General features: G+C 36.6%; 3 protein-coding genes across 3 annotated transcripts; 1 reads left to right on the forward strand and 2 right to left on the reverse strand.

The window, feature by feature from the left end:
* The first annotated feature begins 6,571 nt into the window (after positions 1 to 6,571).
* On the forward strand, positions 6,572 to 9,786 carry LOC141720861 (mechanosensitive ion channel protein 6-like). Its single transcript, XM_074523512.1, has 5 exons — positions 6,572 to 8,097; positions 8,246 to 8,369; positions 8,477 to 8,770; positions 8,874 to 9,076; positions 9,162 to 9,786. Exons 1-5 carry the CDS (start codon positions 6,641 to 6,643, stop codon positions 9,448 to 9,450), a joined length of 2,367 nt encoding a protein of 788 aa, XP_074379613.1. The 5' UTR covers positions 6,572 to 6,640; the 3' UTR covers positions 9,451 to 9,786.
* A 638-nt stretch (positions 9,787 to 10,424) lies between these two features.
* On the reverse strand, positions 10,425 to 14,493 carry LOC141720864 (rop guanine nucleotide exchange factor 1-like). Its single transcript, XM_074523514.1, has 5 exons — positions 14,139 to 14,493; positions 13,293 to 13,409; positions 12,647 to 13,188; positions 11,721 to 12,071; positions 10,425 to 11,118 (listed from the first exon to the last, which is right to left on the reverse strand). The coding sequence occupies exons 1-5, from the start codon at positions 14,368 to 14,370 to the stop codon at positions 10,888 to 10,890; spliced, it is 1,473 nt and encodes a 490-aa protein (XP_074379615.1). The 5' UTR covers positions 14,371 to 14,493; the 3' UTR covers positions 10,425 to 10,887.
* A 2,496-nt stretch (positions 14,494 to 16,989) lies between these two features.
* On the reverse strand, positions 16,990 to 23,827 carry LOC141720863 (T-complex protein 1 subunit beta). The gene is made up of 12 exons (XM_074523513.1): positions 23,668 to 23,827; positions 23,338 to 23,377; positions 23,182 to 23,238; positions 22,924 to 22,989; positions 22,717 to 22,828; positions 22,396 to 22,524; positions 21,986 to 22,057; positions 21,627 to 21,742; positions 20,810 to 20,886; positions 20,237 to 20,722; positions 18,152 to 18,467; positions 16,990 to 17,436 (listed from the first exon to the last, which is right to left on the reverse strand). Exons 2-12 carry the CDS (start codon positions 23,341 to 23,343, stop codon positions 17,290 to 17,292), a joined length of 1,584 nt encoding a protein of 527 aa, XP_074379614.1. The 5' UTR covers positions 23,344 to 23,377; positions 23,668 to 23,827; the 3' UTR covers positions 16,990 to 17,289.
* Positions 23,828 to 24,400: the final 573 nt, after the last annotated feature.

The following is a 24,400-nucleotide window of genomic DNA, read 5'->3' on the forward strand; positions in this document are numbered from 1 at the left end:
GTGCTAATTATTATTTTTTTTTGAATTTATTCAAAATAAATCTTTCTCAGTACGGAGTATTTGATTTAATTAATGAGCTAGTGAAATATCTTTTGCTGCTAGGAAGTGTTCTTGAGTACTTGCATGGGGAATAGTTAAACCTTTTATGTAAGTGTTCTCGAGTACTTGCACGGGGAATAGTTAAGCTAGAAACTGCCTAGATTCGCGTAGTGTGTGTGTGGTTAAAACACTTATTCACCGGGAAACTCAAGTGTCTCTTTGGCTTCTTTTCTCCCTCTATAAATTCAAATCCTTCTCTCTTCATTATTCATCACAACAAACATCTTAACTTCAAATCTTCATCTTGTTCAAATCCCTCCAATGGCTGCTCCTGTTTTCTACAAGCTTAACAATGGCGTTTATCTCCCAACCCTTCATTTGGCTGATAACCAGGTCTACTATGACCCCTTTGGGCTTCGAGTCTGCATCAAAGGGATCATTTGCAGCCCTTTTGATGTTCCCCTTGAAGTTTTTGACGAACTCTCTTGGGATGATCAGATAAACTTTCTATTTTTCGAGGGAGAAGTCTCTCTGGAGCAAGAAAGACGTGCTTTGGTGGCTGAGCAGGAATGCCTTGCTGCTCTGGAGCTGCAAAAGAGAATCATTTCTCTTGCACACTCCATGTCCGGAGCATACCAACGCAGGGCAAGGAGGATTGAAGCAGAGAAGAGGCAGAAACTAGAGTAGTTAGGATTAGGGTTTAAATTGTTGAAATCTAAATCTTCCTGTACTCTATTTCTATAATAATGAAAATATTTCAACTTCTCTATTTTGAAGTTGTTTATGTCTTATTTTCTATGTGTTTACAATTTATCTGAGTATCATATTTCCTGTAATATTGCATGCAACTGGAAATCTCTCTGCATATGTCTAACTAAACATCATAAAGTTACATATGTTCAATGCAGTACAGGGTAAACATAATTTCTTCAAGACAACAACAGGGAACTCAGACAAATCACTCGAAGCAGAGATAAAACATTTGATTTCATCTGATGCATCAGACATATCAATGGATAAGTAAAGTAGAATATTACACAAAATCACTCTTGATTTATGTTATAAATCTCTTAACTTTTGTATGTCAATATCTTTGAAAATCAATTTTTTGCAAAATTCTCTGAATTTGCCTAAAAATTGCAAGAAACTTGTTAATTACAAGATTTCTGAGATCTATGGATCCCTCAACAGGCATTTGTGCTAAACTGCCGTTAATACATCTTTCACAACCAAACTGCAGTTCACCCAGGCACAGCAACACAAACACAAACTCAAACACAATCCCACTCAGGTGACTCTTGAAAGGAACATGTTTTACAAAAGGACAGAAACCTCATAAAATGTTCTTCACTTGTTCTGTTGTTTGAGAAAAGAAGGATGCTATAAGCCAAGATCATCATGCTTATATAAAATTTTCAGAATTCATGAAGGGGATACTTGTGCTTACTAAATCAGAACTGCTACAAGCTATTCTGATTCATCTCCAAAGAAATGACCAGAACTTCATCTGATAATGGTCTTCACAATAGCTCATCAACCTTGTTATGTCAACCTTAAGGAAGATTTGTTAAGGGAAGCTGTCAAAGGTTCCTACAACAGCAAAGTTAAAAAAGAGTAAAGGTGATTACTCTTAGATATATAGATGAAACTATCAAAAGACTCTTACTTCCTGGATCATGCACATGCACACAAGAACCTATGTCTTAATGGGGCATAGCAGCACTATCATCTCCTGATCCATGTTCCACAAGAACCTATACTTCACATAGTATAGCAGACAAGGAAGAATTTCTTGAAAAACATGACACAACTGCACAGCAAATAGTGTTAACAGAAGCTCAGAATTCAGACAGTGGAGTAGAGTACACAAGAACCTGGATGTTAAAGTTATACAACAACTCTTAAATCTCCAGCCACACAAGAACCATTACCTCAAAATGGTGATGAAGGAAGAATCACTGAGAACACTGTGAGAACAGTTGAAACTGATGAAAGATGCAGCTGCATACTAATGTTAAGTTAATCAGCTACTTCTTCAGAATCTCACAAGGTATGAAATGCATACGTACTCTTCTGATAAAATGAGTATGATTAGACCTATATGGATCACCCCTAATCATATGAGCACAGACAACTCTTTTCAGCCACCTCTTATTTCTGTAGGTCAAACAGCATTTGATCCTTTCATGTGAGGATGAGAGAAAAGATTGTGAGAAAAAATAGAAAATAAGAGAGGCGGGATCCTTCCTGGAAAAAGGAGAGGTAGATGAGTGTCTGGATTTAGTGATCCTTGTGAAGAACCTCTGACTATTAAAAGTCATGAGACTAGTGTAGTGAGAAGTAGTGAGACTACTTAGTAAAAAGAACAGAGAGTTTAGGACCTTTATTACTGAAAGACTTCTTCTGCAGGTCTAAGTAAAGTCTCCTATTCTACTTGATGAACTTATCACTACAGAAATCACTGAAGCTTGAAGTTGCAGATATTGTTCTAAATGAACAATGACAAAAGCTTGAACAATGTGTATCTAGCTGAATCCTTCCACCTAGAGATAATGTCAAAAAGGGGGAGAATATATCTAAATGCAAAATCAGTTGTTGGATGTTGCCAGACAATAATACTCTCTTCTTGATAGGGGAGAGAAGAGTAAATCTAAATGCACTGGGGAGATTGACTTCTGCCTTTAGCTAGAGTTTTGACATCATCAATCTGAACTTGTGTATAATTTCATACTGAACAAGTTGGGGGAGATTGTAATATATAAGTGATGATGTCAAAGATTACTGAAGATAACAATATCATTAGAGGCCCTGGTCAAAGTATGAAGCATAGCCAAATGGACATCTGATCTAGGGAGAATAATGAACTGTTACTTTTCATAATCTGATAAGCTTGGGGTTAGTATTGTTAACAGGCATGAATGTGTGTTAAGCAATCTTCTCACCAATTGGGAGAGATTGTTGTGCAAGACATGCCTGTATCTAAATAAGACTAAGTCATTTTGTCAACCCCAAGTAAGTTGTATTATTATCTTAATTTGTATTTTGTACTTGTAACATTTAAAGTCTGTAAAAATGTCAAAATAGCAAACTGGAGCCTTTTTCTATAAACAGTATCAAGCCTAAGAATTCTATCTGGAAGAAGATCAAGAAGATCATGCCTCAGAAGAATTATAAAGAAGCTTGGAGTTGAATAAAGCTGTTTTAGGAAAAATACTTTAAGTCTAGATCTCTACAAGTCACAGATTAAATGTTATAGAGAAGTCATTCAAGAACTCCAGAATGGCTTATAGAGAACTCAGAAAGCTTACAGAGAAATCAAAGATATCGACAAGCAAATCGAAGATGTGAAGATTGGAGATATCGACAAGTCATTTCTTCACTAGAGAACTCAGAGTTATCGACAAGTCTACATTCATTAGAGAACTCTGAGTTATCGATAAGTCTAAGTCTACTAGAGAACTCAGAGATATCGATAAGTCAAAATTCACTAGAGAACTCTAAGTTATCGACGAGACAAAGTGAAGACATGATGCTGAGAGATCTCGACAAGCTAAAGTTTCATTCGAGAACTCAGAGACCTCTATAAGTCAAATTCACTAGAGCATTAGAGATCTCGATAAGTCATTATACTTATCGAGATGTCAAGATCTCTATGTGCCTAAACTGGAGATCTCGAGTAAAATTCTCAAAGAACAGAATCACAGACCAGTTCAATATTCAAGATAAACAATCAACAAACAATCCAACCAGCTGGATTGACAAGTCTACAAGAAGTAGCTTAAAGAATATGTAAGATCAATGGTAAATATTAACTGGCAAAGGAAGATCAAAGTGAACACTGGATGCTAAAGATATGCTAAGCCAGAAATGGAAGATCTACTTTTCTATAAATTGAAATGACAAGTGACAGTTTAGAAAAGTTAATAGCATGTTTTGTTACACACTGTGTAGACCAGCAGTTAACTAAGTTATAAAGTTAACACTGGTCCTTTAGTTAGTTGTAACAATTTAGATCAAATTTCTTGTAACACTCTCAAGGAGAAGCTAAGCTCTTTATCAACAAAGAGCCTAGAAATTTTGTAGCAAAACAGTCTTAATTTTAATATAAAATTAAGTGAGTTTTGAAGATTTGTGTTCTTTATTTTCTGCAAGCTTAAATTCTGCATGAACACATTTCACTACAAGATTTAATTTACTTTGTTCAACCATAAACATTCAAGAAAAGCACAAAACAGTAAAACACATTCACCCCCCTCTGTGTGTTATTCATTTCCTAACACTGGACTCTTCGGATTCTTCGGAAAATCACAATGATACCAGAATAGCCGAGTGCAGGGAGTAATGCCGGCGTGAAGGTACCTATTCTGGAAGCAGTTGATGTGGATGAACCCGTTGGGGTCCATTTGTCCTAAGGCAATCCCCATCTGGCTGAAGAGATGCTTCGGAATCTTCAACGTCGGTACTCTGAAGCCGCATTTGAACGCTGCTTCCGAAACCCCGACGGCACAGTCGCGGTATCCCCTCGACACTCTTGGGTAGTCATAAATCCGTCCATTCTCCTTGGCAGCATATAACCAGAAGAAGCCCTGGGGAAATGACCTACCCGATCCTTCGACAACTCCGATCAGTTGTTCGCCGCCGGGTAGTTCGCCGCGGAGCCGTAGAGATCTCGCCCCGTCCTCTCTGGACGGATAGAAGATGTCCCGACCAAACTGTTCGACCTCGGATCCCAAGTTCCAGCCGGAGGATTCGCTCGGTCCATGTCCCTGTATTCAGAAACAGAGAGACACTAGTCCATGTACTCTGATTAAACCAAAAAGAAAAATATAAAGGACGAAGGACCGAGTACATGTCCTAGAACCGAGCGAACAAAGAAAGAGCCTGGAGTCGGCTCCCGAAGGATGTTCTAACAGAATAGTTTCCTGAAGGAAGTTCTTGCCCCCAGAAACCCTTCGCCTGCCATCTTTAAACTCCAGACCAAATATCTGCACCCTGGATCGGCTCCCGAAGGATGTTCTACAGCCAAGAAACCCCCAAAGAGAGTTTTTGACTAAAGAACACCTCGCATGCCATCTTTAAACCCGTGGGGCGCCCCTAAAACAAACAAAACCCCAAAAAAAAACTCCTAATAACTACCTAGAAAACATCCCATAAACCAGAACACAACCTCAAAACACATACAAAGCCCAGGAAAGAGCCCCTGGACTTACATGCAAAAAAAATTAAACTTGCATAGAAGCACAGAACGCATAAAAAAATGGAAAAAGAGACTTACTTATTTGAAGATGTTCTTTAACTGAGATGGGATGATCTGGGAATGTGGAGTTGTTGTTGCCCGTGATTGGAGAAGTCGACAATGATTGTTGTTGTTTGTGTTTGGATGCCGGAAAATGATAAAGTCAAAATAAAATACACTGTGACTCTTATATAGGCGCTTAAAAGGAGTTTAGGTGCCAAAAGGGGCGACGTTTGGGGAGCTTTGAAATGGACGTTTTAGATTGAAACGGTTAAGATTCAACGGCTAAGATTGAGCCATGAAATGACGTGCCAACAGCTGTCACATTAATGCACCTACAAACTTCCACAAACTTGCCACGTGTACGAACGAAGATCAAGGCAAAACTGGAACAGTCGCCCTAGGGTTTCTTCGCCCCAATATGGGCCAAAACGGATGTCCATCGGCCCCACCGAAGGCCCTGCCGAAGGACAGGGACATGTTGGCTATGGGCCCAATACGGCCCACTGAACGAAGGTCCATCTGACAATTGCACTATTGGGCCGAAGGTCCACCAGGCCCATGAGCCGAAGGCCCAAGGAATGCCACAGGTTGTGGCCCACTTCGTCTTCCAACCGTGGGAAACAAAGAGGCGTAATGCCCCCTTTTCACTCCCTCCTTAATGATGAGTAACGGAAGAACATTTATGGCAGAAATGGGTATAAAATCCCTTGAAAAGTAAGAAATAATGATATATTCGTTCTCTCAAAACACTCTACTTTCTTGTATCTCTTTAACCACTTTACAGCCAGATTCTTATTCTCACACCGGAGGTGAATCGGGGGAATAATTTCTTGCATTCTCTTCTTTTTCAGGGCACAACCGAAGGCATATTCACGGAGGCCGAAGCCTGTTCATCCTCCGAAGGAATCTGGGCGTAACAATAGGAAACAAACTCAGAAAGTAAATGAGTGAAATCACTTGGCTTAATTTTTTTTACGTACTACTGCATGGCTAAAAGAAGTCGAGAACAATGCAGTGAGTGTTGGTAAACTGAACACTTGCGTATACTGGCTCCACTCCACACATTGTATTATGGGAGTGGGAACTGTCCTGGGTTATCAACAGAGCCTGGCCTATTAGATTAAGTAATTCCCAAGAGATGAAGACAAGCACAATTCGAAATGTGTTGTATATATACTACATAACGCTCTCTCTCACGTCTCTGTCTGAAACAGAACTTACATTTCCCATGGCCTCTGATTGTGACTCTCGGTTCCCCTCAAACTCAATTACAAATACCGCTAGTTTCCAGCTGAGCATTAATGTATTAATAGAGTTCACACACTCAAAATACTTAACACCACAAACTTGCCAGCTTCTCTTATGGCAGCACCCCCGAGTTTATCTTCTTCTCATTCTCATTCCCTTAGTAATGACACTGTCATTAACATCATTAATGATAATGAACCTACTCTTAACAATGTCTGGCGAGACTCGAGCTTTGATTTCAGTAATGATGTCAAGAGTATTGATTCTGAGACACCTGCTGCTCACCGCTCATCATTGTCTGAATTTCCTGACAGTCCTCGTCTTTACGGTCCAATTTCACCAATGGCTGGTAAAGTGTCCTTTGGTGAGAGCCTGCAGCAGAGGCGTGGAAGAAATGGAGGCTCTGGATGCAGCTCCAACAGGTCGTTTCCTCGAGAATCTGAACTCATGAGAATGAAGAGTAAATCAAGGCTGATTGACCCGCCTGATCAGGAGTACGGAAATTATAAGAGAATCATGAAGTCTGGTGGATGTATTGAGGAAGGAAGTGAGTGTCATGATTATGATCCTTATGTTGAGGAAGATTATCCAGAAGAGTTTAAAATGATCAAGTTTAGTAAGTGGGCTGTCATTCAGTTTTTTTGTTTGATTGTCATTATAGCTGTTCTGATTTGTAGCCTATTTGTCAATTTCTGTGACAAGAACAAATTGTTTGGACTTGAATTGTGGAGATGGGGCTTACTGCTTTTCGCTTTGTTGTGTGGGAGATTGGTTGCAGGTTGGGGGATTCGGGTGGTGGTATTTTTTATAGAGCTTAATTGTATGCTGCGTAAACGTGTTCTATATTTTGTTTATGGTTTAAGGAGTGCTGTTAAGAATTGTCTTTGGTTGGCCTTAATTTTGATTGCTTGGAGATTCAGTTTAGTTGAGAAAGTTGAGCATTTGGTTCATGGTAAGGTCTTGAGTTATGTCACTAAAACTTGGGTTTGTCTTTTGGTGGGGACTTTAATATGGTTTGTGAAGACACTGCTTGTGAAGGTGCTTGCTTCTTCGTTTCATGTTAGTACGTTTTTTGATCGTATTCAGGATGCTTTGTTTGATCAATATGTGATCGAGACTCTCTCAGGCCCACCATTAATTGATATTCAATTAGAGCCAGAAGAAGAGGAGCAAATCATGGTTGAGGTTCAGCAGTTGCAGAATGCTGGAGCAACTGTTCCTCCTGAGTTGAGCAGAACTATATCTCCGGGGGGCGGGGAACTGAATAGGAGTACTAAAAGCCGAAAGAGATTTCCAACCTTTAAAAACTCTAGATTTTCCACAGTCGCAACAAAGAAAGAAAATGAGGGGATTACTATTGATCACTTGCACAGGTTGAACCAAAAGAACATATCAGCTTGGAACATGAAGAAATTGATGAATATCGTCCGCAAAGGAACTCTTTCAACTTTAGATGAGCAAATACGGGACTCACTTGGTGAGCATGAGGGTGCAGTGCAGATCACGAGTGAATTCCAGGCTAAACTTGCAGCCAAGAAGATTTTCTGCAATGTCGCTAAGCCAGGCTCAAAGTAAGTTCTTATAGAAGCCAAATTTCAGTGGTTTGGTTTTTTTTTTGAATAGCAGATCTGTGCAACATGTTTTTGCTTTGCTACATGATGTTGCTTTCATTTATTTATTTTCACTTCACATCTCGATAATATATTTCTTTTTTGGCAGACACATATTCCAGGATGATTTAATGCAATTTATGGGAGGCGGCGAGGCATTGAAGACAATAAGTCTATTTGAAGGGGCAAGTGGATGGAAAGGAATTAGCAGGAAAGAACTAAAGAATTGGATGGTAAATGTTTCTATTCATATGGACTAGAAAAAGAAATAGATCTTATTTTTTCCGATTAACATAGGGAAATTGAACTTATATCATGCTCTGCTGCAAATTCTCTACAGGTAAATACATTCAGAGAGCGAAGAGCCTTGGTATTGTCCCTGAATGATACTAAAAAGGCCGTAAACAAACTTCATCAAATGCTGAACATATTTGTAGGACTGGTTATCGCGGGTATTTGGCTTCTCATACTCAAAGTTGCAAGTACCCATTTCTTTGTGCTTTTAAGCTCCCAGTTACTTTTAGTTGTATTTGTGTTTGGAAACACGTGCAAGACAATGTTTGAAGGGATCATTTTTTTATTTGTGATGCACCCATTTGATATTGGTGATCGTTGTGAAGTTGACGATATTCAGGTAATAGAAATACTTAGAAATAAAAATGTTGAAATATATGCATTTGTGTCATATGCTTGAGGCTGTAATCTAATTTTTGCCTACTTCTTTGCTTTGGTTTCAGTTGGTTGTCGAAGAGATGAATATATTAACTACAACTTTCCTGAGGTATGATAACCAAAAGATCTGCTATCCCAATAGCGTGTTATCAAACAAGCCCATCAGTAATTACTATCGTAGTCCAGATATGGGAGATGCCATTGATTTCTGTATCCACATTTCGACTCCTGTAGAAAAGATTGCTATGATGAAGAAGAAGATCACAAGGTATATTTCTTAAAGGAATGTCTTAAACTATCTGATATTTTTGTACAAGTTAAATATCTAACTACCAATTCTTGTTTAACTGCAGCTATATCGAGAAGAAAAGTGATCACTGGTATCCAGCTCCAATGATCGTTCTGCGAGACATTGAGGACATGAACAGGCTAAAGATATCATTATGGCTTTCCCACCGGATTAACTTTCAGGACATGGGTGAAAGGTGGGTGAGGAGAGCACTTGTTGTTGAAGAGATGATCAAAATTTTTAAAGAGCTTGAAATTGAATTCCGTATGCTGCCTCTGGACGTGAATGTCCGGAACATGCCAGCCATGGCCTCAAACAGACTTCCTTCAAATTGGACATCTTGTGCTAATTAACACGAAGATTGGAAGCTCCTCTTGGATAGTCACCCTTTCCAGTATCTTGTGTGGTACCCAGTTAGGCACTGGCGGCCACACCCTCTCGGGCATCTTGTGTAAAAGTGTTTAGTTTTTTTGCTGAAATAAATTGAATGTGTAATCTTGTTGAGTGTTTTCAGTAGCTCTCTTGCTGAGTTTACGCGAGTGGTGGTTAGATTTACTTGCCGGTCATAACAAATATGCGTGGGTGCTCAGCACAAAATGCTCAGAAGAGAGTAGGCAGCTATGGAGAAATGATGTAAACTTAGACATAAATAGGTTTGGAAACTGTAATGGATATCATTTTCGTTTGAACTCGTTTAGTAAGAGACTCCCCATATAAATCATAGGGTAAGATGCAGCTTGAATTTGGTTCATAAAAAGTCTGCTGCATAAAACTTGCAAGGCTTCAAAAAAATTAATGATGTGATTGTGAAATCAAAATAGTGGCAGAATCAGGATATCAGATAACAATAGTTGTTTTTACTGATTTTGGAAGATTAGCTGGGGCTAAAGTCTCAGCCAACATCCCCGGTTAGAGCCCACAAATACAGATTGTCACTGCAACTTCTGAGCACCATTTTAATTAAATTGTCAGTATGAATGGAAACGGGTCATCTAACAAAGGGTTCTTCTACAGGTTATAATGGCATTATGTGTACCAACTCCATCTATAATGCCTACTGACTTCTGTTAGTCTCTCCTTGCAAAACCCTTTGTGAATTGTAGGCAAATTCCATCAAAGCTCCAAAGCTCACCTCTCCAACTTGGCAGAATCCTATTGTATTGCCTAATAATACATTTATATAATCTGTTCTACAAGGAGTCATTTCCCGACACTTTTTAAAAAGTAGAGGCGAGGAAGGCGAAACTTTGCACTACGCACCTCCATACTCTCATATAAAAAGAGGGTGAACCAGAAAATCAGTCCTCTCTTACGTATACAAGCTGTATTGCGTCACTACAAATTATGGAAACATTAGTAGAAAAAATTACTGTTCTACAGGATGGTTCGCAAGCATGCTAAATATTTTACATAAGTATGTGGAGAACCACATCTTCCCTAACTATAAATTATTGGTTGCCCGGCAGCATATTTTGCCAAACCACAAGCAAAAAGAGAGAATGTAGCTCCTTACAGGAAATTATAGAACCCTAAACAGTGTCATCTAGTTATTTAAAAAATATCTGTACATGATAGATGTTTACCAAACTCACCTGCAAGGCACCAGGACTTACATCAGCCCCCGTCCCTGTGAAGCTGCATTGACTTCAACACTTTTATTGGCCTGCTTAATGTGTTTGTTACTCAGGTAAGGGCTTTCCTTGAAGACCAATTTGTTCTGTTCTGGCTTATTACCAGTGGATGAAGCTTGACTTTTCATATCATGAATCTCGGTTCGCTTACGCTGTTGATCAAGATGAGCAAGAAGTGTGTTGAATTGAGAACAGGCTTGGTGAGATGTGCTTCTGTGTGGGAAGAGAAGAGGCAGAGTCGCTCTCGCCAAGCAGAGGTGAAGACTCTGCTGCTACACGTTGCCTTGTAGCGTCATCAACACATTGGAGATCATCAATTCTTGTCATTAAATTGAAGGCAAGGCTTTCAATAACCCTGGAGTAACTCTCCAGAATGGACTGTCCAACATCCTACAAATGATGAATTGAAGTTCACCAAGTAAACAATGTAGTCTGTAAGAAACTTTCCAGAATATCAGTTGTTCCCTAATGAAGCGTACATGTTTAGCAATACAATTACGTCTCAAACATATTGGATTTAGATTATGTTAAAATTATCCAGGGATTTTGATATGCAGAAAAAAAAAATCAACTTCAAAGAATTGAACCTGCGATAAATGGAAACCTTGTAAATCGAGATCTATATCAATAAAAATGACCACGAGTGACATGATAGGCATTTGTTACCACAAATGTGGCAAATAATATATCCAACAATGAAGAAAAACTAGAAATGTGGATAACATAAATGACGATAAACCAAAGGGACACTCTAACTCTAACCAGAATGTGGGTTATACATTAGAAGACTGCATAAATCCCTATATCTTATTAAGAACTTTTACATTACTGAACTACAAACAGCTCAAAGGCAGAACAGGTCAATAAGGTCTGCTCTCGTCCCCTGAGCACTCACTAAACAACGCTGAGTTATATGCGACATATATTCATCATAAGGGAGCAGAGTAGTTGATACTAAGAACTAGCTTAATGAAGATCGTCAAGGAAATTACCTTGTTATACTGAATTTTCTGTATGTCTAAAGCAGTCTGTGGAAGCCCAGGAAACTGTAACTTCAAATTTCGAAGAAGGGTATCAGCTCTTTGATGTAGAAATTTATTCTTTCCTCTGTCACTAACCAGACCCTTAACCTTTCCACCCCATGACCTTCCAGATTTTGCAAGACTTAAATGTCTCTTTACATATTTGTGTCTCCAGATATGCGCAGAAGCCTCAATCCTATTTGCTATCTCCAGAGTTGTGTATTCTGATGACATTTCTAAGTATTCAAGAAGACACTCTGGAGAGAACTGATCAGCTGTTAAGTACTGGTAGATGGTTTCACCCAAACAAGCCTTCGCGCTCTGAAATAACAGCACTTGATTATGTCAGTATTATACAAGAGACACTGTGAAATTTGAGTAGTGTAATGGAGGATATTAAGGTATTTAAGTGTTCGGAAGAAAATTAATCATGTTCTTCTCTATATATATGTAAGCCTTAGGATGTATCACACCACAGTTTTAATTCGCAAACCATGTTCTATTTGAATTGTTAAGACCATTCCTAGCAGTCGGAATCTCTAAAGGGATTAGATGGTCATTAATTAGAGGCGCACTGCGCCTATATTTTAACCTTTACACGTTATTGGAGTCATTTACATCATATATGCAGAAACGGTAAGCAGTAAAAGGTTAAGCTGGACATCAAAGCAGTTCTAAAAAATAATAACTTGCACTTCTTAAAATTCTAACTTCTACTTATATGTAGTAGGAAGATATCCAGCTTACTTGAGAAATGGTTAGCAGAAGACTACTAACACCCATACTGTATTAATACACTCACTCTTTCAACTCTACTCCCCCTGTCCCGTATTAAAGGAGCAGATATATGTTCTTTCCGGAACTATTATTGAGATTGTGTCGATAAGTCCTCATACCTTGGGAAGGCTCTCCAAGTAAACATTTGGAATCTCCATCTCAGACAGCACACAAGTATTGATGGCCACAGCAGCCTTGAAGATTTGAATAGTGCATTCTCTAAACTGTTGCAATCTCTTCCTTGTATTATCAGATAGACCTCTAGGTGGGACCTTTGGAAATGGTAACCACCATTTCTCCTCAAGCCTAACTGAGCATCTCCTGGAGAATGGAGAACAGGGATGTAATTCATTCTGTTCACTGTCGTTAGCAAGGATACCTCCGCGATCAACATAATGGAATTCAGTATCGCGAAAGCCATCAAGAATGCTTACTAGCATCCCGTCAAGTTTCTTGAGTGCAGGAAGATTGACATATAGATCCATACGTGGTCTAGTCACCATAACCTCATAGGTTCCTCCATCTGGTAATTCCTGGAACGATGGAATAAGCTCTACAATAGAATCACTTACGCATAGAAGCCATTCCATCTCTCGAAGCCACATGGACTTCTTTTGTGATGCCAGTGGCTCCAACCTCCATAGCTCCCCAAACACAGTGGCTATAGAAATCAACAAACATAAACCGCCGCATATAGATTAGATAAGACAAGTTTGGTCATGATAATCAAAAGAATGTCTTTTTCATCAGTAATAATTTTTGTACCTGAGAGATTTGTGATGGCATTTGAGATAGCAAGGGCAGTACCAACCCCCTTTCCTCCCCCAGACATATCTTCTCCAAGAAGTAGCTTAGCAAACCGTTCCTTCATCAGTTCTACTTCTGCAAAATGTTCCTACTAAGGTTTAGAGAAAATTCTAAGCTTTGACTGAGAAAGGATTCATTAACATTTAGGGACCACAATAGGTAACATGGCCTAAAATCCAATTTTCTTTCTAGAGACAAAATCAAAAAATAACATAAAATGGCTCAATGAACATTAATATAATTTGACATATGTTAGTTGTTATTTTGTCTTTGAGGCTCTTAATCACTAATACTACATAATAAGCATATATTCTAATGTTTTTTTTTATCAAATTTCAATTTCTGTACAAAATTGACATGAGTCCTACAAAATTTTGGTTATCTACACACTAATTTCCTTGGCCCCTTGTCGGAGTTTAATTTAGAGATTACTAACATAAGATCCGTTAAGATACAAAAGGTGATGTTTTCTTTGATAAGTATTTACTAATTAGGGCAACTGTCTTTGCTTGTTAACAATTTAACGGGGACCTTAGTGTTCATGTGAACTGTAGAGTGTAGAGGTGATGTTATAGACTTATAGCAAATCTTAGGAATACAATCAATTTGGTGTTTTCAGAGTCTTGTAACAATTGCAATATTCAACCTTATCTAATCATCAAGCGTATTCATCACCACTATTTTTTCTCAAATTTCAGTAAATTTTAAAACTGACAACAAAATTAACTCGAAACATAAAAATGCCTTCCTATTAACAGGCCAAATGTAAAAAGAATGGTTCAAAAACTGCAACACAAAACATACCAGACAGATCAGAGGTGTCACGTTTTTCGACAACATTCCCGTGACATTCCGAGGGCAATGTAATGTCAGGAGGCGCCAGAATATGAGAAACGGACCGAAATCTGGGAGGAGAAATGTTGAAAGAATCAGAAAGTGTAATGCCACTCTCAGATTCACTGACATCAGCGCTAAGAGTGTAACCATCGCTCCGGTGATCATAGTCATCAACATCAGATGAACAAGTAGTGGCCATATGAAATGTGGTGTGTGAGAATGTTGTTATTACATTATGGAAATGAGAGAGGGTAAGGAAGGGTGAGGTTTGAACATGATGTCTTTAGTCATTGTGATTGAAGACTCAAGTGCACTGACTAAAGTGAGTTTAAAGCTAAAGTGTCCTGTCCCTCCTCATTATTGGATCCATTACACCACCTATTTGTACATATTATATCCATTATTAATTTATATCCCTTCTCGTCCCATTTGTAATTGTCATGTCTCCTAATTTATTTGTAATATTCGATAATTATATTAGTTTCTACGGGAAAATACTTATGGACCATTAAAAAATACCAAGGTATAGATTAAGAGCACACGTGTATCAAAATTTTAAAACCAAACGTACCCAATAATATATTATGCCAATATAACCCGAGTTTGGGAGGGTAAAATGTATTAGCTCCGTCTGTCTCCTAAAAGTAGAGACAATTTTTGTCAAGACTCCGGCTTTGTGTAAGTTATAATTAAATCGTTAAAATGCGCCAAAAAAACAGTTTCAAGAAATTTGGGAACACTTAGAGCATTTTTAATAAGAGATTGTCAAAACAGTTGTCAACCAATTTATTTAGCAAAAAAAACAGCTGTCAGCCTTGTCAAATCATCATATATATTAATAATTTATTTTCATTCAATTTTAAATTAACTTGACAATATTCTACTCCAATAGTTAGTAAACTTTAAAAATTATCTATGTCATCCCTAAATTAAATTGCAAACGCCTCATAAACTAAAAAGAGTAATATTGAAATATATTTTTACTTATATATATATATATTTACCTTTAATAATTTGCACTCTTTAATTTTGCCTTCATATCTGTGTACATCGGATATGACATGGATGTGGGTATTGGATCTACAAATAGGATCCTTCATATGGACACTTTAATCTTAAAAATTCTAGTTCAATATGATTTATAAGGCCTCACAACAATTTAGTTCTCTTAATACGAGGGAGGGTCTATGTATTATTATTTTTATGTTATCTTTTTGATTTATTTTATAAATATTAGATAAACAATTATGTATATGTTTAATTTATGATATGTAGTAGAAGATACGAATTAACAATTATAATGTAAAAAAAGTAGGTAATATTTCCGTTGTGTGAAGTATATATGTTGAATCCCCACAACCGTGTCTAATTCTAGATACATATCCACGAATCTTATTTTTTTTATAATTAAAAGTCAGACACATTTATTAGATCTGCACCCATATCCGACATCTCGTATCCAAATCCAGATAACTTAATTTTTACCGATTCGAGAAATTACAAAATTTTCGGAATCTTAGTGGACAATCTCTTAACAACTCCACCCGGACTTTTACATTTCTCAATTCAGTATGTAAACCATGTATGTAGGCTGTCTACACGCCTTTTATCTCCCCTTGTGCAACTATACCCACGCCTATAGCACTTTACTTTTATCTCATCTTCCGTCACTCTCATAATAAGTTAATAACCCTTGTATTGTATTTCCTCTAATGTCTGTGTCTGCACCTACACCGACCCATGCTCTCTGTATCCGCATCCAACATTGTCTCTTTCTTTTATTATATTTTTTGCTAAATGAACATAGTATATTTATCTTCTAGATGGACCAGATTACAATAACAATCAATAATCAATTTGCATTTTGACACTGTTATCTTTTTTTGACGGGAACAGTGTTATCTAATATATACTAATGTATACTACAAAAGTTTTTAGGGGGCATTTGGATTATATTGAAAAATTGAATCGGAAATGAGATGTAGGGTATGGGTATGGGTATGGGGTAAATAGGAATGGGAATGATATGAAATTTCAAGAGATGAGACGTGAGGGAATGACGTTCGCATTCTAAAATTATTAATTCAAACACTGTTCTCATTCCATATATCAAAATTACTAATTCAAACACTAATGAATGGAATCGAGATTTCGATTCTCATTAGCCAGAATCATTAATCATGAACCAAATACTCCCTTAATATATCAGCACCCGCGTCCTTGATCTTTACAGGTGTATATGAGTTTTGGACTTCTGAATATTTAACGTCCACCAGTCCATTGTAGTGTACACTAAAGTTAGCTACATTGCCTACCATATCAGTTACAAAGATTCATATACATGTGAAGATAAACATTGTCATCTACTCGTCCAGTTTGGCATATACATGTGAAGATAACTGACAAGTCCAAATATCAGCTGTTGGGTAAGGTAATTCCATGGTTGAACTCGTGAACTAGGTTATGGACATGCGTCACCGTTGACAAATCTGGCCTTATTGTTTCTTACTCTGTACTGCCCAGATATGGGATGAATTGAAGGCATTATGTTTCATAAACTAGAGGTTGAGCACAATGGACAGACACTAACAAACCCAGAAAGCAATTTAGCATGACATCCTTTTGCATGTGCTTGGTATAAGACCCTACACAAGCTTACCCAGAAACAAATTATACTTTATATTCCGTAAGACGGATTTTGTTTGGAAAATGGAACCGTACATTACAGTAATAAATGTTTTGACATAACCTTCATTAAGCATAAATAACTCACAAAAACATTATTTATATCAGGAGCATGAGAAAGAAACCACCAGCCTAAAGAATATAATATTTTCGCTGTGCACATACACTATATATATGAGATTGATAAATCATAAATGTGTGATTACGTATGTCTCAGCCTGCAACTAATTAACCCAAAATAGCACAATCTATCTTCAAGGATGCAAGAGTAACAAAATCACAAAAAGTTCTAAATGCAAACACAAGACAAGAACACACAAACATGAATACAGAAGTCAATGCACGTTTGCCTATCAAATATCGTATCAGTACACTTCTTGATGACAGACTACAATAGGCTAGCTTTTCATTACAGCAAGCATATCTAATATTCTCACATTCTATCTTCTCTTCTCCTTGGGGCACAGGTGATGATTTCATCAACACGAAGAATCATCTCAGCAGCTTCAGTTGCAGAAAGCAGTACAGCCTGCTTAACCTTGAAAGCCTCACATATTCCCAATACCGACATATCTCCAACCTTCAAAATATATATCAAAAGTATATTAATAAATGCACAAATCCTATAATTGTCAGTTTCACACTATATGTTAGAGGGCATCAACAGCTGACTTTAGGCATTTTGTTGATGAGGAGTAAAAGGGAATTTTATGTTAATTACAGATTTTTTAAAAATTTAGATGAGGTATTAATGTGTATTTATCAATAAAAATTTGCATTGTCCTGCTTGGACATTTATTTTGTGTGTGTGTGAAAGAGGGAGAGAGCGGGGGGGGGGGGGGGGGGGGGGGGGGGGGGAGGGAGGGAGGGAGTAGTATCTATTAGAAACCATATTAATTTTTAATTTCGTTACATCTAAGATTTACTTTGTACACATGTTTTTAAATCTCTATTAAAACAATTGTATTTTCATTACTTAACAGCGTGTTCAGTTGCATGAAAAGATAAATATTTATCTAATGCTCAAATCTGAGAACTTATATATGTTTCTACCTTGACCTTTAGACTTTAATGGTAGAGGTTTATCCCATGTTTTAAACATTATCTCTGCCTTGTCCTACATAAGATCTTTTACTTAATAATTTTCAGCCGCTTACTCACTACAGTAGGTCACAAGCAGCACCTTGGTGATTATTATGAGATTAGACTATAAAAGTCAATAAAAACCCTGACAGGTGTCTAAGCATCTCAATACAAGGAAACTTTTTTAAACTAAGTCATAGCCTGTTACTTACAGATCCAGTAATGACATCAATCCCTGCATTGCTAGCCTCCTTGTGGTGCTCAGCACGGAGTTGAGCAATCAACTCAGCGCTATCCAATCCAGCATTGTCAGCAATAGTAGTAGGGATTGCAAGGAGTGCCCGCGAGTAAGCGTCAATAGCATGAGACTTTTTACCAGGAGTCTTCCTTGCCAACTCATCAACTGCCTTTGCCATCACCATCTCTGGCCATCCTCCTCCAAACAAGACCCTGCTGTCATTTACTGTTTGAGACAGCACACACAAGGCATCATGCAAAGATCTTTCTGCTTCGTCGAGCACGTGAAAGCTGCATAATGAAAGAACAGCATTATTGATTAACATCGATCTATAAACAATGAGATTCGTATTACCACTCGCTGATTAGCTACAGAAATCAACCAATATTGTACAAGTCTAGCACTAGAACATTAATTACACTGCTACCAAAATAGAAACTACTCCTGAGGCATTGGCACGAGACACACGGAATACGATTTGAAGCTTGTCAGTACACATGAGCAACAATCTGTAGATATCAACTGTGTGCATAAGATACATGAACTATTGGGTTATGCTTTCATTATCATTTGGTTTAATGTGGTACATTATATTTCCTGCACTAGTGTCAACCCATGTAACATAAGGACATGTCTTTTGATCAGAAAGCCTCTCACTAAGTAGTCTAAAACAGAGGCATAAAAAGCACACATGCTAATTTCCGGATAAAATGAAATAAGTATTTTATTTGAACATCTACTGTAATTAAACATACCTATAGGCTTCTTTTTACATGCTACTTTTGTCCCTTGCAAGCAAATTAATTTATAAAGGGTGAACCAAACAAGCACAAGACATAGTTACATATCGAAGTTACAATTGGGTACAGGCGAACACTTCGATACAAAAGTTTATGTGCATGACCAACTTAAGGGCATGTTTGGCGGCGAGCTTATAAGCCACTTGTGGCTTATAAGTCAATAAGCAACTTATCTACGAGTGTTTGTCGACCCAACTTAGAAGTTGAATTTATAACTTATAAGCTGATAAGTTGAATGTTAGTAAGCGCACTTTTCCTCAACTTATTTTGATTTTTCGTTGATTTATTAATCTCAGTTTTAAAATTTATATTTTTAAATATTAATCTAACTTCAAATTTAAGAATTAAGATAATTATATTTAATAATTATTTATTTTAGTTCATTTACGAAAAAAAATCTGACTTATAAGTAAAATTATCCAAACACTTATTTAACTTATAAGTATTTTTCTACTTATAATTTACTTATTCAGTGCCCGTTTGGGAAATCTTAAATCTTAAAATAAGTAACTTATGACTTAAAATGAATACGTAACTTATAAGTAATAAGTAAATAAATACTTATAAGTTATATAAGTGTTTGGATAATTTCACTTACAAGTCATAATTTTTTTTTATTTAATAGATCAAAATAAATAATTTTTAAATATAATCATATTATTTCATAAATTTTAGATTAGATTAACATTTAAAAATATATTTTTTAAAATTAAAGTTAATAAAAACGCAAAAAATCAAAATAAGTTGAGAAAAAGTACATTATTACTAATATTCAACTTATCAACTTATAAGTTAAAAATCCGACTTACAAGTTCGGTACACAAACAACAAACAGTCCTCGATAAGTACTTACGGGCTTACAAGTCTATAAATGACTTATAAGTTGGGGCCAAACAGGCCGTCAATTTAAGTCATAAGCTACTTATTTTAAGATTTCTCAAACGGGCACTAAATCATACTTTCCCAGATAATATCCCTCTCTATACAAATTACAAATTGTACTGCCTGAACCTGCCGACAACTATATCAATTTGTAGATCTAGTAAAATATTTTGTATAAGGATGTGTGAATTAAATTCACCAAAAAGAAGCTACATTTTGTTCTCTTCTTATTTCTTTTGTTGTCCAACAGCTTACAGTTATCCAAGTTGGACGACAACAATAAGATGAAAGAAACAAGCAGGAGGGCAAAATTTGCATGCTATTTTAATAACCAAAATAATTTAATGAAAAAAAATAATCGATATATATATATGTACCTAGCCCCTCTCAATACGATCGTACACGCCTGACCCATCTCAACGCCTGAAAAGTGGATCAGCTTGTCCTCACCAATCATAATTTCCTCAATGAGCTTGCAGTGGCCAAGCTTTACAGACTCTGGATTGTCAAAAGTCGATGCTATTTCTCCACCTGTAACTAGTCCCAAACGTTCAATGCCATCAAAATCAGCATGCTCTATTGCAAGTATTCCAGCATCAGCAAATAGTTCCTCTGGGAAGTTATAGATCAACTGTCGATTGACGAAGCAATTGATCCCATGAGCTATAATCTTCTCAACCTTCTCCTTCATTTTTGCCTTTTCTGCACTTTCAATCTCAGCAACCCTTGACATAGAATCAACCCGGACACGTGCACCATATATTTTCACTTTGTCTGTATCCATGGCAGTATTCGCAACTAATATTTTGGCATTCTCTATGCGTTTTGGCTGTCCAATACCAATTTTTTTGTCCAGAATAAATCTGCACATAGATACAACACTTTAAACAAGGCATGCATATGCATTTAAATTGAATCACATACTGGAAATTTGACATTATCTAGCTTACCCCTCGTCAAGATACGAATCTTTCAAGGATCCTCCAGGTTTCTTAATGATATGGATGGACTCCAAATTTGTGCTTCCCTGCCAATTTAATGGAGATATAATTCAGAAACCAATTATATGCCAACAGCAAACATTTAACATTTCATAAAGGAAAAATATAAGGTTTTCCAAATCTGATCAGAAGCTAGTAGCTCACGCATGTACATTTCTAAGGAAGATACAGCACAAACAAACTCGGATTAATTAATCTTATTGTTTACTGTTACTGGAAACACTTCATTTTTAAGAATAAGAATGTGGTTTATGTATCAATTATCTTTAAAAAAATTCAAAAAGTATTTTACAAGACATCAGAGAAGGTTCCTGACATCGATAATGAATGTGAAAAACCAAAACCTAACTAAGGACTGTTAATATTACCACTTTACACTTACGAGTGACTTTACTGCTACATGGCTTATCTGATATCTATGTATAAAATTACGTTTATAGTAACTTTTAACTTCCCAAACTTTTTTGTTTTGTAAAAAACAAAGACAACTAACAATATAGGTTACACAATAGAAGGAACGCAAAACTGCTTCTGTCAAATTAAACTTCATAAAAAATGTTATCTTATTAAATTATAAGTGAGAAATAAGCTATTTGCCAAATAGATTAATATAAAATTTGTAGCTTATAAGTAGTTTTGTCCACTTACAAAAGCTAGGCACACACTCACTAACTACAAGTCTCAGGTCAGACAGGAACGAAAAATGTATTCAGGTAACTACACTAAAGCACATAGCCCTCACAGAGATCAGAAAATGATTTTTCACCTTTAGCCTCATAACAGCATCAACAGCCAAGTTAGCAAATTGCTCCTTGTCCTGCGAAAGGATCTTCGAGCTTAAAGTAGTCATTGCAACCTTCATTAAGTCCGTCCTAAATTTATCTGTTTGGAGGAATGTAAAGCATAAATGCATAAAAGAAAAACATTGGAAAAATCTTTCTTATGAAGCAGCTCACTGTAACAACTATATCACTGCACATGTCATTTTCAGATTATCAAAAATACGGCGAGATGACTATATACAGAAAAGCAAGAGTGCAATGAAACAAATAACTTATGAACATTACAAAAAACAGGTCATAATGACAAATTGATGTTTGAATGTTTTAAGGATATATTTAGCACCTGTATCATCCTTATTATCCATGACTTTCGCCAAAAGTGCATCGCGGGCACATTCGGCCGCCATTCGATAACCTGAAGAAAGAAACCAGATGTAAAAACCAACAGACTGATAGCTGATAAAACATTAAAACTTGCAGTATAAAAGACTTTGAGTAATTTTTTAGTTGAATATAATTGCTCAGTGTTTGATGAAACCTTACACTATAAGATAAACTCTGCTAATCCGAGGGGAATAGGAAACACCAGAAAAACAGCCAAATGGCAAGTACAATATATTTATGCATAAATACCATCTATGTGGTGCATTAAAAAATAGGATATGTTAATAACACTTTGGTGGCTATAGATTGTAGTAGACAAAAAAGAACAATTATGCCATTAAATTAACAGAAAGAGATCCAAGACAAAACCTGAAATAACAGTCATTGGATGAATCTTTGTAGCAATCAACTTCTCTGCCTCCCTTAAAAGTTCTCCAGCTAGAACTACAACTGAAGTAGTCCCATCACCTACTTCATCATCTTGAACTTTGGATATATCTAAGCATCGATTTAAGAAACGACATTTTTTGGCTAAATATAAAAACCCTAGAACTTTCTACAGCACAAGATTATACAAATTTGAAAACTTTCCGGCAGTTTAATTAAAACCATAATAGAGTAAAAGATAATATATGCATATTCAAGTATTAAGCTTACTAACATCGGCAAAAACAACATATTAAAGGATACCGACAAGGACTTTGGCTGCAGGATTGTCAATATGCAGGGACTTTAAAATGGTGGCACCGTCATTTGTGACAGTGACACTGTGTCCTCGGCCAGTTGATTGTAAAATTTTATCCTACATAAAGAATATAATAATTATATACAGTCTACATTTTAGGTATGACCAGTGCAATATACCAATGAAAAACGAATAATTACGGATAGTATTACCATCCCCTTTGGCCCTAAAGTTGTCTTTATCAAGTCAGCGATGGCCATTGCACCAACAAAGGATGACTATAGAGTAACAAGTCCGAGCACAAGTTAGAGTTTGAATTTCAGGATAACAATGAACAAGTGTTTCATTATGTCTAGATTCTATTCAAATATCTAGAAAATGACACAATAAAATAACACTATCTATGTTTCTAATAGAGAAAAATAAATATGCATTCATTTATAAATCTGAAAAGTCCATAAAAGACTGACCATCCTAGCCCGGTCACCCTTCTCTTCAGTGGCTTCATCTTTAAAAAGTCTCTCGACCTAAAACACACAATAAAATCACAACATAAACTAGTCAAAAAACACGAAAAAAAGGATCTCGCAGTCGGTATAATTACGATTGAAGTGCCTATAACGTACCGCCATGAGGAAGAAAACAACAGAGATGCCTAATCAGAATCTGAAACAAAAACGACAATTATTTCAATAACGGTATAATATTATCACAAACTTGTCAATAGCAGTACATTACACTTATTCAGGTATAACCAAATAAGATTTATAAAATATATATATATAACAAAATTGATTACACAATGATCGTTATTTACTTGACAGATCAGTATGGATAGAAATTTAAATGTGGTGCAATTAACGATGTAAAGTAAGAAATAGAGTAGATAAACCCTGATCAGAAGAATTATAGTATCTATCAAGTAGGAGAGAGAGAGAGAGAGAGAGAGAGAGTACGGCTCCTGGTGTTGAAGACTGCAGACTAGGTCGAAATGAATCGAAGTTGAAAGCAGAGGGTAGTTTAAACAGATCGGTGAGTGAGTGAATGAGTGAATCGCCAGAACCCACAACGCGGATGCAGAAGTAAATAGGGCCGATGTAAAATACTCCTCGAGTTAGTGTTAGGGTTTCAATCGGGTCAAGGCTTTGTTTGTCCAAGCCCAGCCCATTCAAAATGTTTTGAGCGTCTTAAAAAAAGCTTACAATATCACAGTACAATCTCGACTTTAAAAGTCCGTAATAATATTTTGGGAATTCGTAAATCTATATATTCTTAACTACTACTCCTTAATTTACTCAATTGGTAAAAAAAATTACTCATTACCTATTTAACATATAAAAGTAGAGATTTATTGATTATCCACCAATAACCCATTTATTATCTAAGTGTGCACACATAAACTACAGGAGAGAACTGCGTAAATTACGATCTCGAAGGTATAATATAATGATGGCATTCAGAGGTATAATCAGTTGAGATGGGAGTATTTGTGGTTGTTGGAAAAACAGGAGATATACTGGAAACAAAGGGCGAAGCAATTTTGGCTTAGGGAAGGAGACAAGAATATGCGTTTCTTCCATAAATACGCCTCCGTGAGAAAGGAGCATAATAAAATCAAGAAATTAAAAGATGCACAAGGAGTGTGGAGAGAAACAGATGAGGAAATCAAAGGAGTAATCGAGAACTACT

The sequence above is a fragment of the Apium graveolens genome, chromosome 4 (assembly GCF_009905375.1).
Source record: "Apium graveolens cultivar Ventura chromosome 4, ASM990537v1, whole genome shotgun sequence".
Classification (NCBI taxonomy): Eukaryota; Viridiplantae; Streptophyta; class Magnoliopsida; order Apiales; family Apiaceae; genus Apium; species Apium graveolens.